Raw genomic sequence first — 14,513 nt, 5'->3', positions numbered from 1 at the left:
AAACTGAAAAGAGCTATTGTAAGGGCAACAAACCATTTTGTAAGAACAGCAAGTAAAAGAAAGAGGAAAAGAAAGCCGATTTGGTTCTCAAAAGTAGTAGCTGAGAAGGAAAAAAGAGTTTAGCTTTCATAAACTAGAAAAGATTGCAGAAAGAAGACAGTCTGGAAATATTAAGAGAGGCTGGTCAAGCAGTCAGGAAAGCAAAGCAAAGATAAAAACGGAAGAAAGAAAATAGCCAACATGGTAAAACGAGGGGACAAAACATTTTTTAGATATACGAGGGTGAATAAAAAATTAAAGGCAATTGTTAAATTACGCAATAACTAGAATAGAGCTATTGAAAAGCAACAAATGTACTCATACGTTGCCTGTTGGATAGTTTATCCATGCACAGTGCAGCACTCAGCCTTTAGTAGTGTAGCAGCTATGAGGTCAGAAACATGGACACGCCATTGCAAGATTGCACCATCGAAGAACAACATGCAGTAGTGTGCTTTCTTTGGGCAGAGGGAGTGAAACCTGTAGAAATTCACCATTGGATATTGACTTAGTATGGACATAGCAAAAGGTTTGCTGGCAGGAAGAACAGGTGTAAATGGCAATGGTTATTCTGGTCGCCCATCAACTTTGCGCACACAACAGCACATTGACAGAGCAGATGCCTTGATTAGAGAAGACTGATGGATAACAGAGTCTCAATTGGCTGCAGATTTGGATATCAGCTATTGATCTGCATTTGCCATAATGCATGATGATTTGGGATACAGAAAAGTCTGTGTACGATGAGTTCACAAACAGCTTACTGATCTGCCCAAGGAACAGCATGTGGAGGTTGTAACCCAGTTCCTTGGATGGTATGAAGAAGATCCGAGTATCCTGGAGAGAACTGTCATTGACGATGAGACATGGGTGCATCACTGTGACCCGGAGAGCAAAAGACAAAGCATGACGAAGTAAAGGAAGTGGTGCTCACCTGGCTTTGAGAGCAGCGAAAAAACTTTTTCTCTGCAGGAAAGCAGAAGCTATTTGAATGATAGAACAAATGTGTCGTCTTGTATGTAGAAAAGTCAGTGAGATGGTCAATTGCTCACAGTTACTTCTATTAAAGCCATTAAATGTATTTTTGCCTTTCCTTTTTGATGTACCCTTGTATTAGTGATAGCAGGAAGTGCAAAAGTGACATTGCGATACTTAAAAGTGAAGGGGAGAAATATGTAGAAGTTGATAAAGCTGACTTGCTTAACAAATATTTATGTTATGTGTTCACAGCTGAAGTGCCGGAAGAAGGACCGCAGAACACAAATGCAAATAGGAATGGAGGTGTGGTAGACCCTGAATGATTTTAAGAGGATTGTGTTCGTGAGGAGCTAGCTAAACTAAAGTTGGACAAGGCGATGGGGACAGATGGTGTACTTCCAAGGGTACTGAAGGAACTTAGGGAACTTCCGGTGGCTCAACTGGTTGACATTTTCAATGCTTCTATAGAGTTGGGAATGGTACCGGAGGATTTGAGAAGGGTGGATGAGGTCATCTCCACAAAAGTGGAAGTACGGAAGAGGTACAAGCCTGTAAGTCTGATTTCTGTAGTAATTAAATTAATGGAAACGCTTTTAAAATAGAGAATAGTTAAGTTTCTGGAATCCAGAGGCAACATGGATTCAACTAGAAGAAGGTCTTGTCAGACGAATCTTATCAATTTCTTTGACTGGGTGACCAGAGAATTGGATAGAGGGAGAGCACTAGATGTGGTGTATTTAGATTTTAGCAAAGCCTTTGATAGTGTTTCATACAGGTGTCTAATAAAACTGAGTGCCATCTTTATGGGCCCCAAAGTGACAGACTGGGTCAGGAACTGGTTGAGTGGAAGGCAACATAGTGTGGTAGTCAGTGGAGATCACTCAGAGGAAAAGAATGTTAACATTGGTGTGCCTCAAGATTTGATTCTTGGGAGGGGGCGGGGTTGTCAGGATGGCTGGCACTGCTGCTTCGAGGGATGGAGGGAGGGAGATTTGTGGCTGCCTGGGGGGGGGGGGTGTTTGGAGGTTGTCTGAGGAGCGCGGGACACTTTTTTTTAGGGGGGGCTGGTAATTTTTTTTACCAGTTGGTTGAGAATGCCAGTTAATTCAGTGCCAGTTAGCTGAGATTCTACTGTACATGCTAGTTTTCTAAACACTTATGCACACAAAGGACACATAAATTTAAGTGTCTACATTATGGAATTACCTTTCACATAGTTACATATATTATCATGCTTGGTTTCTCTTTATTATTCTTTCCAAACCAAGGGAATATTTAGATACTGATCTACTGAAACCACTTTCCCTGTCTCCTTTCCAAGCCAGAGACTACCCAAGCATACACAATGCCATGAGACTTTTCTCCGCATTCTTTCCCTTTGGTATACTTTGGAGAGTTCTGTAGTATGGACAGGAAAAGTAAGGACATAGGTTCACTTCCAACAGGACTTTTAAAAGCTAAAAACCACACCATTTGCTGGCTGGAAGGCGCTTATGGCTCATCAGTTCATACATCGAGCAGATATGTGCCTGATTCAAACCTTCTAAATACTGTAGTCACAAATCTCCAGACAAAATGCATTTATTGGAAGGAGAAAAAAATCAAGGGCCATTACAACTTAACTCTACCCTCCCCCCCTCAAGAATGAAATCTCCTTTATACACGGCATTATACACAGGTTTCTGTGATCTATAGGAAGTTTTGCAGCTGGTCAGAGAGGGATGGTTAGTGAAATACAAGATCACAAATATACAATTTGATATAAAAACCACAAAATAAATTCTTTCCTACTCCCAAAAAATGAATTCCCTCATTTACTTTTTCTTTGCAATTAAATAAGAAATTTTTACTGCATCAGTGTGCTTCTCTTTTATTCTCTATGGCATTCGCAGTTAATGATAGCAATATGGCTTTGGCGAGGTCTCTTACCATGCTTCAGATGTACGCAGCTGTCATTCTTGGGGGGCCTGTACCTGAAAAAATTGTCTTTTTTAAAATAATAAAATTGCCAGTGAAATGGTTTCCCCTCCCCCATTCCCCAATTATTCCTCTTTCATAGTATATTTTCCACAGACTTAATTGCCAAACATGTACTTGTTGCTGGAGTGCTTAGTTGGTTTCGTCAACTATTTCTAAGCATGCTGGGAATTTCAGCCCTCTAGCCCATTGTCCAGTACACATGAAGAAAAGGGTCTGGGCCAGCTTGAAGTGACTTTGAAGATTTGGGGTTAATGGACAGATCTAACACCATGTGGATTTTATTTCTTAGCAAACCTTTGACTGTTAGAAGAATTTTCATGGTTTTACACCGACTCACTTTGATTCAGAAGATTAAAATTAAAAAAGTATAGTAACCTTACTGATGCCTTTGAGTCAACTCAGGCGTAAAGAAAGAGTGGTTCAAAAAAAGATGATTCCACTTCTGGTTATGATGTCCAACAGGTCTAGTTTATTATACCATTTTATATAGCTGGACCTGCTGGACATTGTACCTGGAAGTTATCTTTTTTGCCCTATTTTTTTCTTTATGCTTGAGTGGAAATACATGGGGATTGTTTTGTTCTTTACCTTTGCACTTTGAGTGCACTCAACCAGGCAAGTATTAGCAAATGAAGATTACATCTACATAGAAAGTGTTCTTGTTTACCTGTAACAGGCATTCTCTGAAGACTGGAGCATTATCAGTGACACACAGGAGTGATATCGCTGTTCAATTCTAATCAGACGACTTTCAGAACTGTCTACAGTACACAATACTTAGAAACATCTCCATGCTCCTGTCCACTCTCATTGTGCTCCTCATTTCAAATCTAGAGCTAACAAGCTAAGACTGCTTAACTCCAGGAGGGGAGAAAAGAGAGAGGAAGTGTGTGACTGAGGATTCACTCCATTACAGAGAACATCAGTGATTAGTAAGTAAAGATAAGCACAGTCACCTGTCATTCAGGTAGGATAACCTAGCTAAAGGTTGTTGTCAACATAACAAAAGGGAAAACAAGACCAAGGGTGATGAAGTTAAGAGGTGACAGGCTCATCAGGAGTAATATAAGAAAATACTTCTTTATAGAAAGGGTGGTAGATGCATGGAATAGTCTCCCGATGAAGACTATATTTGAATTCAAGATAGCATGGGGCATGCCATTTGGCCTTTATCTGCCGCCATGTTTCTATGTAACTTTGTCAATAGGGTGATATCTGTTTCGGCTTATCAGAACTTCCCTTTTTTTTAGGGGGGGGGGGGAAATAAAGGCAATCCTGAATGATAAAATGGAACCTGGGGAACTGAAGCTGGTATCTAAGCCTCAAACAAACCTTGGATAGATTGACAAAACTTGCTGCTGCACCAGGAGTCTGTCCCATGATGCACTGAGAAAGAGGCCTAAGGCCCAGATAGGCTCACATGCTTAAAGACTATCCTCTGGGAGGGGGCCTTAGGCAACTGAGCCAATCAAGGCCTTAGGCCCTTCCCCATGCATCCCAGGATGCACCGGGAAGGGGAAGGCCCACCATTTTGGAGTGGCAGGCCTGCAAGCAGGAGAGACTGGGCATCCCTCCTGCTGTCTGCGTCACGAAGAGGTATGGAATAGTTCAGGGGGGTGTGGGGTAGAGAATGACATGGTGACAAAATTCATCACTGTTCCCGTCCCCGCGGATAACCGCGGGAAATAATCCCATGTCATTTTCTAGTGTCTATTTCAACCTCGGTCCTTCTACACCAGCATTCTTCAAAGCAAAGCTTTTAGGTCAGTGGTTGTGCCCAATTATACTCTGATTCTTCCCTCTCTCCTTAAAGAATGACATGAAGATGTTTTCCCGCGGTTATCCGTGGGGACGGGAACGGTGATTAATTTTGTCACCGTGTCATTCTCTAGTGTGGGGGCATCTGGTGGCAGGAGGGAGTGAATATCCCTCCTGTTGATATTTTTTGTAAAGTATGGGGAGTTGGGAATGGGAGGGTCCTGGTAGAGGGGGGAGGGGTTTCAGCTTAGTGGAAGGAGGGGGATTGCAGTGGCATTGAAAAAAATGAAAAAACATGTCAGACCTGTCGTTTTTTAGGGGTCAGTATTAGCGATCCGCCTATGGCCTTACAATGTTAGGCCATCAATCTGATGGCCTGATTTAATATTAATGACCTCCTTTTAATAGTAATGAGGTCGTTTGCATGCCAGAATCGAAGAATGTATGAACGAACGAACGAAACTATATGGTGAGCTGTTTTGAACATCGGGTCCGCAAATTCGGTTGGTCACTAATCCAGTCAAACTAGTTACATGATAGTTACATCTAGTTCCATGATTGGAGCATTTAGTGCATCTAGGCCTCTGTGGACTGAAATGACTGCTACTGACTTTCCTCAGCAATATTAAAATCACTGTGCAGGTCCAAGAAACTGTTTGAGTTGATAGGAAGCTTCGAATGAAGTAAGTTCCACATACATGGCTTACAATTAAGTGCTGTATGGATAAAGATAGTCTTCCTTTGTGATGATAGTAAGTGTCAGTTGCACTTAAATGTTTTCTGAATTGATTTTGGGTATTTCCTCTAAGTTATGTATAATGCATTCTAGCAAATTTTGTGTGAAACAGGAAAAAGGATGTGGCGACCAATACAGCAAAGTGTTTCCACTTACAATTATATGACATTTAATAGATTCTTGCTGAAAACCAAAAGTACTTAAAACATTTAACGGCAGAGACCACAGGACCTTGGTACTTCCTGTTCAACATCTAAATCATGAGAACATGAAATTAGATATTGAAGTGAAATAATGTTTCTTGGTTCTGCAGTATCAGGTTGGAAAAATGTCCAACCCACTTGGTTCCACAACTGACAAATTCTGAAAGACTGGGAAGATGAATGTCTCAGCTACGAGGGGCATTCAATAATTTATATACCAGAGAATAAAAGAAAGTAGCAAGCATGTTGAAACAAGTCTATGCATGTTCTGACATGTCGCAAGGTTACTCATGCACAGTTGCAGCTCAGTGCGAGTCTAACATTCCAAGAGACAGAATTTCAAGAGAGTCCTCGTGTGAATCAAGTAAGAAACGTCTAGATTTGGAGCATTATTCAGTAATAAAATTTTTCACAAAAGAAGGGATAAAGCCAAAGGAGATCCATGAACGCATGACTGCAGTTTTTGGTGAGTCTGTCCCATTATCCTACAAAGTAATATTTTGGAGTAAACGGTTTGTGGGGTAGAGAGTCTATTGAAGTTAACCCTCACACTGGACGACCTATAAAGCAACTTCCACAGAAATGTGCAAGAAAGCTGAGAATTTAATTTTGTCAGACAAATAAATAAGATTTCCCGAATAGCTGAAGAAATGGGCATTTCGGCAGATACAGTTTGGAAAATAATTCTTGAAAAGTTGAGCATATCCAAGGTTAGTACAAGATGGGTTTCAAAAATGCTGATATCATGTCAGAAGGCCATGAGACTCTAGTGCTATCAGGAGGACTTGGAGATGTTCTGTGAAGACCAAGTGAATTCTATTCATCATTTGGTGACTGGAGATGAGACTTGGGTCTATCACAGAGATCCTGAGTCCAAAATGGAGTCAATGCAGTGAAAGCACCACCCCAAAAATGTTCAAGACATAAAAATCTACAGGCAAAATCATGACAATTGTCTTCTGAGATGATGAAAGACTTTTGCTTCTGGAGTTCATGCCACAAAAGACAACCATAACCAGGGAGAGTTACGCCAACACAATGATTGCTTTGCGAGAGTCAATCAAGGAGAAAAGACTAGGAAAACTCACAGCAGGCGTGCTGCTTCTTCATGACAATGCACCAGTGCACATGTCACGACAATCACAGGCTGCCATTTATTTATTTATTCCATTTGTGCGTCGCACATACCTATACAAGCTCTAGGCGACATTACAGAGGAAGGGGTTAGAAGAGGGTAGTGAAGACTATGGAGGTAAGGAAGGAGTGGAGAGAAGAGAAGCATGTAAAATATTTCATAGAAATTCCTAACTTTACAGATCGGAGCACCATCTATGTAAATGATATCTAAATGAATTAAAGTAATATGTAAAAATTAGAATGTGAAGAGAGGAAAACTAAGGAATTACAGGACAGCCCAGAGTGAGGGGAGGGAGAGCAGGAAAATGTAAATGACACATTTTACACCAGATCTCGAAGTACACAACCCACAAATTCAAGACTGATGTTCTTATTGAATTTGAAGTTAAAAGTTAACAAATTATTTGTGTATTTTCAGAAGCCCAAATTTAATCTGAATATATGATTAGCCTAATTCAGTTATCTTTAATCAGTTTTGCAATACCTGAACAATAACCTCTTATTAAAAACAATGATAAGCAGTTGCCAAGAGCAATAACGCTAGCCACACCTCCGGAACAAGAAGACCAATCTCCCTGGAATAGAATTCCCTCTCACTACACACAAATTAACAACTCCCTCCATCCCCCTCTAGTCCAGTATGATGAACTCCAAGGTCTCTCAGATAGGCATGATCAGATTGTTTCTGCCCTAGGAGCTACAATTTTCAAAATGACTCTAACCCTCTCCTTTGTTCTACATAGGTGCTTGGGTCAATTGGCACCATTTTGAAAATAAGAATAAGGTTTATTCCTACCCAGATGATCTTGGACCTCATCACATTGGGATTAGTGTGGGGGGCGGGAGAGAAGGGTGGAAGCCGCTGACTGGCCTTCATTATTGGGGGGAGGGAAGCAGGGTAAAAAGGGTAGAGGGCCAGGAGGAAGTTGAAACATCAGTGATATGTTACATTGCTGATGCTCTTCCAAATGTTAACTACACGTATTGAAATGTAGTTAACATTTTGGACTACTATACATTGTGTAACCTAACGTGATTTGCAGCATGAGATAATATAAATGAGCTGTTTTGCATGAAATGCAGGTCATTAATATTTTACTCTCACAAAGTCTTTTCTCTTGTTACCTGTAAGAATTATGGGGGGAAATTACTAACCTGTGGTAAAATATGGCATTTTACCACCGCTTTGTATACTAAAGGAGTATTTAACTAGCAGTAATTCAGCTATGTGAATGTAACACTCCCTGAACTACACCTGAAGAAAAGCTTGAGCCAAATCTTAAAACACAATCAAAAAATTCTATAATGTAAATCTGTGCTCAATCTTGCAAGCTGTGACATTCTGCTTCCCATAGCAGAAGGCTGCTAATAAGTGGCTCAATGTTTCTGGGTCTCCTTTCTTAATGGGGCCAGAGCTCAAAAAATAGAAATGTGATCCTCCCTCCCCCTGTGCAGACCTCCCATCTCTTTAGCTCCTTCTCCTGGAAACAGTATACTGGGCTTGATGGACCTTCGGTCTGTCCCAGTATGGCAAGTCTTATGTTATTAATCAAGGAAACTATTCTATATGGGAGGCAAAGCTAATTCCAAGCACAACTGCTCTGGGAAGTGGAGTACATTCTAAGATCTCCTAGGTCTCAGAGACATGCAAAGGGGATTCACACAGATGTTTCCACTCCTGAATGATACTTTGCCCTCTTGCTCTGTGCTGAAGCACTCAGATTTGATGAAAGCTGAGGGAACAAAACCATCTCTGTCCTGCGTTAGTTTTAGAAGTAAAGAAAGGTATGAGATCTGCTCTAAACATTTTCAGACCCCAAACATTACATAAAACAAACACATACACTGTAACGTAGCATACTATGCTGTACTTTATATTGTTATTGGAAAGTATTTGGAATATTGTCTGTTGCTTATGTTTGACTTATTTTTGCTGTGCACCACCTCAAGTAAATTCCTTCAAAAATGTAGTAAATAAATTTAGAAAGTGACTTCAGAGGGAGAGCAATAGATGCTGCTTGCTGTCGGCTAAGATTTGAAGATGTGGGAGGGGCACTCATTGTGGAGTGCGAGGGGGATGCACACAGCATGTTGATGCCCCAGCGCCTCCTTCTCTCACTTTGCATCTGTGTGTATCTGCTGTGCACTACATAAATCTCACTGGGACTCTTTTACTAAGGGTTCATAGACAACCCCGTTAAAGACAAAGGTGCACGCCGACAACTGAGCGCAAGATGGAGGCGCGTGCCGAAGAAAATTACAGTTTTTAGGGGCTCCGACGGGGGGTTTTGTTGGGGAGCCCCCCCAGTTTACTTAATAGAGATCGCGTCGGCGTTGTGGAGGGTTTGGGGGGGTTGTAACCCTCCACATTTTACTGTAAACTTAACTTTTTCCCTAAAAACAGGGAAAAAGTGAAGTTTTCAGTAAAATGTGGGGGGTTACAACCCCCCACAACACCCCCACAACGCGGCGCGATCCTAAGTAAAGTGGGGGGTTCGTAAAAACTGTAATTTTCGGCGGCGCGCACCTCCGCGCTGCGCTCAATTGTCTGCACGCGCCTTTGTCCCGGCGCGCTTTTGACCTGACACCTTTACTAAGCTAGTTAGGTGCTAGCACACACAGCACACCTAACACGTGCTTTAATATCAGGACTTTTAGGAACCCCTGAGGAGAAACACGGACCGTGTTGGGTCCACAACTCTCTATGGTTTAGGTCCTAGATATATTTTATGTGAATTATCCAATTGTACATTTTTTGAATAAAGCCTGCATCTTGAACAGCACCATCTCCACAAATCTTTTTGTTTTTGCTGTACCGCAGAATATACTCAGGTGCCCTGGGGTAACTGCCAAATGTACATGTACTAACGACCTGCTAAAATTCTTCAACAATTTTTTTTAAAGGGATGCGTTGGGGGATGGGGGAGTGGAGAGAGTGACTGTTCCTGCGCTGATCAGTTAGTGCAACCTCATTACTGCACACTAACTGGTTAGCACAAGAACACCATGTGACACCTTACTGCCTATAAAATGGGCAGTGGCAAGCACTCATGCAGTAATTTTTTAAAATGGCCTTATGCTAATGGCAACATTATTGCATGAACCAAATTACTGTTGGTAATGGAGAGCTGTAGCGTGAGTGTATAATAGCCATTACTGCAAACAATAAAGGATGGAGAAAAAAGCCTCAGAATAAAGTGGCAGTTAAATTCACAAGAATTGTAATACTGCCATAAAATCAGTCATAGGCATAAAAAAAACTCCAACCACTCAAGAACAAAAGAATAGCCTTACTGGGTCAGACCAATGGTCCATCAAGCCCATTAGCCCGTTCTCGCGGTGGCCAATCCAGGTCCCTTGTACCTGGCCAAAACCCAAGGTGTAGCAACATTCCATGCTACCAATTCAGGGCAAGAAGTGGCTTCCCCCTTGTCTTTCTCAATAACAGACTATGAACTTTTCCTCCAGGAACTTGTCCAAACCTTTCTTAAAACCAGCTACGCTATCCGCTCTTACCACAACCTCTGGCAATGCATTCCAGAGCTTAACTATTCTCTGAATGAAAAGATATTTCCTCCTATTGATTTTAAAAGTATTTCCCTGTAACTTCATCGAGTGTCCTTTAGTCTTGTCATTTTTGACGGAGTGGAAATCGATCCACTTGTACTGATTCTACTCCCCTCAGCTGTCTCTTTTCCAAGCTGAATTTAAACACAAACGTTGTAGTATAGCAGACACACTCGCTGCTAGGTTAAAGGAGCACATAAGGAGACTTATCTGGCATGGTTCTGTAAATTCGGGCTCTTCGTCGATGATAATCCTTCCAATAGTGCCCAAGGATCAGCCACCTTTCAGATGAAACCCAGCAAGAATCCCATTTCACCGCTACGGTTCTCCATTGCCAACAGTAATTTGGTTTATGTTATATTTTGTACCTGTTGGGACCCTTACTGTTTGTGATTAACATTAATGCATGGCCATTATAATAATATAAAAAATACAAAAAGGCTATTTTTACGGCTGCAGTAAAATGTCCTTAGCACACTCTTCTTTAGGCCACTTTTTATTCCACCTTAGTAAATGGACCCTAATTATGATAATGATGGCAGTAATAATCGTAATCAGAGTCTATTAGACTATTAGGGGCAAATTCTGTAAAGGACACCTAAGGTGTCCATAATGTGGGCATCCAGCAACTTAGATGTCCATATAAATTAGATAAGCAGCTCAATTAACGACTTTAACAAGCAATAATTGAAAGTTAGATATCCAAGGGCTGTGCGCGATTCACAAAATGGGCGTCCAGAATTTTGTAGATGCCCATTCAAAAAAGCAGCGCCTAACGGGATAGGCATGGCTTTCATATGGATATCTATTTACAGAATCGCATGTCGCTGAGCATCCTAACATGTCTACATTCTCATCTTAAATGTCGGCGTTGCAAAACCAGGTCTACTTTTAGGCGTTAGTTGGGCACGAGTTAGGTGGACGTGACTTAGGCATCACTTAGGCATGCTGGAGTCATCCACATATAGGTGAATAGCGGTTCTATTTTTGGGGGTAAAGAGTCCTCCTCTTTAATAATAATGGAAAAAGATGTTTAATAATGCATTACTTAAGCAAAGCACATGAAAAAATATATATATTGCATAGTAAACCTTCTATTTTTTTGTGTAAAGAGGATTCCTCTTTGATAATAATAAAAAAAGATGTTTAATAGTGCCTTACTCAAGCAAAGCACATGATAAAATGTATTGCATACTAAACCTCATCCCCCAAAGTTTAAGAAAATAAGAAGAGAAACCCTACTCATAATGGCTGTGGCTCAGAGCAATAGATAGACATGTCTGATGCACAATCTTAACAAGAAAACAAGTGGAGAAGGGACTGTACACATCAGCCTAAGAAACATTAACCTCATTATCCTAAAGCTAATGCTCATTATTCTAATCCTAATGTTATACCATGCCCAGACTCATTATCCTAATGCTCGGTATAACATGATCTAATACCGAGCATTAGGATAATGAGTCTGGGCAAGGAGTAATAACCCCTCGACCCTGAAGAAAGAATTTACTGAAACATGCATGTCAGGAGAAGTGGTGATTTTTGTTTGAACACCAGATAGGAAGGTTTCTACAACAGTTAAGTTTTGTGGAATATTTTTTGAAAAAGAATAGTTTTTTAAAAAGAATATATTTATAAAAATAAGTCAAGTATTATTATGATAAATATGAAAATGGATCAATGAGGATTGCTGCTGGCAGGAACTATAGACCCTGACAGCTTTCGTTTTCAATTTGGTGCGATCAGCAGCATATGCTGTCATTACATGCAGTGGTGTTTCCAAGACCTAAAGCATTACTATATGGAGAATATGAGCATGTGAACTTGTTAATCATGTTTCAACAAGACTCCTGAGGCTGGCCCTTCTTGGGCCGAAACATGATCCTGTCGAGTTTAATATAATAAAGAGGATTGAGCACCAATTGATCACCTTTGTTGTTGTTTCTTGCTCTTCACCTATGTGAAGGCGGTTTCTCCTGTTTGTTCTTTCGATCCACAAAAAAAAACCACATTTTAAAACCCGTTTAAAAATATATATATTTCCTCGAATGCGTGTTGCAATAATTTTGAATTAGCACTAAGTGACATTGGATTTTTTGAATGTGCTAATTAGAGTAGCCAGTTATTTTGTTGTAGTAACTATAAAGGCCGCTTACGTTTGTGCTTTCCGTCTGTGAAAGGTTTGAGGCTGAGTTTAGGTTCCTTTATCAAAGTGGAATTTATTGCCAGCTGGAATTAATTTTACTGTGTGTCTTTTCAGAAATGACTAAAAGCATATTTTTTTAAGAAAATTGTTATTATCTGAGGATATTGTATAAAATGATGTGGTTTTTGACATGTAATGTTGTACTGTCCTATTGGACGTGGAATCCGTTTTCTTGATTGTTAACCTGCTTTGAACATTTTGGGAGAAAGAATGGGTTATAAAAGCCTAAAATAAACAAGAGTAACAGGTGTGTGAGTGGATGGACCTTTTGTGTATTAAACAGGGAGGGAGGAGGTGGTAGTACAGGCCTCCTCTAACTTATCTGTTCCGTCAGCTTTTTTCACACAGCACTCGCATATCTTTTTAAATATTATTTGTACAAAGTTTTAATAACATCTCAAGCATAACTTGAAAGGAAAAAATACAACTTGCCATACGCAAAACCCAAAACCCTAATCCAGTATCATGAACCAGAAAACATGACAAGGACAGTGGTGTAGCGAGGGTAAGTGACGCCAGGGGTGGTGGCGTCCCTTTCCTGCCCTTTTTTCTGCCCCCCCTTCCTGACCCTCCTGCTGCACACGCGTACCTTTTTAATTTTCTAGTCGTGAGCAGAAGGGAAGGGGTGCATTTGTGTGGCGTGGGGGGGAGGGGTCGGGAGGGAGCAGGGGATGACGAGGAGGATGAGTGCCAGTGCCCCCTCCTTACTATGCTACTGGACAAGGAACACACACTCATATCTTAAAACAGTTCTGAGCACTGGGGGGGGGGGGAAGAACCTTCACAACTGAGAAACCAAGCAAGAGCCAAGGTGTTAGGAACTACCTGCAGGATTTCCAGTGAAGAGGGGGAACTTTTACATGTACCTAACTGACCTCAGAGCCCAAAGCAGCAGGAGGAAATCCATCGTTTCAAAACAACCAAATAAATAAATACAGATAAGTAGGAGACCAGCGACAGTAACATACCTGATGTAGCTTCCTGCAGCTTTTCTCTCTTCCTCTTCTTTTTCTTACCCTGGAAAACAGATCTCATTAGCAAAGACAGACATGCCTTTATTACATGCTTTCACAGCAATTCAGTAGCAGGGGCATCTGCAGTGCTCAGAAAATTGGCCCCTCTCCCCCAGAGACTAAAATTGCACACGCATATCTGTGCATGTTCCGATTTATGCACGCAATTTAGTTAACAAGCCAATCGGTGCCGAGAATTGCCAAATAAAGAGCAGCTATTGACACTAATTAGAATTTACACACACAACTGTCTAAGCCAGTGGTTCTTAAAGCTGTCCTGGGGTGATCCCCCAGTCAGCATTTCAAAATGTGACCGTGACTGTCCCTCACGGTGCTGGGACTCGACTACTATAACTGCGAAAGACCAAGTACGCAGCTTAGGAATACTTCTTGATTGCAACCTGTCACTTTCCGACCATATTTCTCATGTGGTATCTTCCTCATTTTACTACCTGCGACAACTCTGAAAAATAAGGAACTACTTTTCAGAGTCTGACTTTGCCCAACTACTCTATGCCCTAGTACTCTCCCACATGGATTACTGCAATGCGCTATTCAACGGTCTCACAGTGAAGAACGTACAATGTCTCCAACACAGCGACCAGGCTTCTGAAAAACCTCCGTGCCCGCAACTCTGTCTCCCAAGCGCTAGCATCAACTCACTGGCTGCCTGTAGTCAAACGTTGTGTCTTCAAGGGCCTGATGCTAGCGTTCAAATCCTTGCATGACATGGCACCAGCCTATGTGATGACTAAGCTTCCTCTGTATGTGCCAAACTGGTCCCTCTGCTCCCAGGACAAATACGCCTCAAAACGCCCCCTGGCCGTGCCCTTCAACTGCAAACTGCAAAGCGACGGTCCTACTCCCACTTCATACCGAGTCACTGGAATCGACTG

At 41.3% G+C, this 14,513-nt stretch overlaps 1 protein-coding gene across 3 annotated transcripts in view; it reads right to left on the bottom strand.

Moving 5' to 3' along the window:
* LEF1 (lymphoid enhancer binding factor 1) overlaps nt 1-14,513 on the bottom strand; it is a 254,533-nt gene that overhangs the window by 31,046 nt on the left and 208,974 nt on the right. The window contains exons 9-10 of one of the 3 annotated variants that reach the window (XM_033956318.1): nt 13,573-13,621; nt 2,947-2,990 (exon numbers count right to left, since the gene is read on the bottom strand). In XM_033956318.1, coding sequence (XP_033812209.1) covers nt 2,953-2,990; nt 13,573-13,621 — 87 coding nt within the window. In that variant the 3' untranslated portion in view covers nt 2,947-2,952. Of the gene's footprint in view, nt 1-2,945; nt 2,991-13,572; nt 13,622-14,513 lie in introns of those variants that run through there. The other 2 variants (XM_033956325.1, XM_033956309.1) reach the window with 2 other exon arrangements.

Source organism: Geotrypetes seraphini, chromosome 1, assembly GCF_902459505.1.
Source record: "Geotrypetes seraphini chromosome 1, aGeoSer1.1, whole genome shotgun sequence".
Lineage (NCBI taxonomy): Eukaryota > Metazoa > Chordata > Amphibia > Gymnophiona > Dermophiidae > Geotrypetes > Geotrypetes seraphini.
Note: the sequence above shows the minus strand (reverse complement) of the source record. Positions and strands in the feature narration are given on the sequence as shown.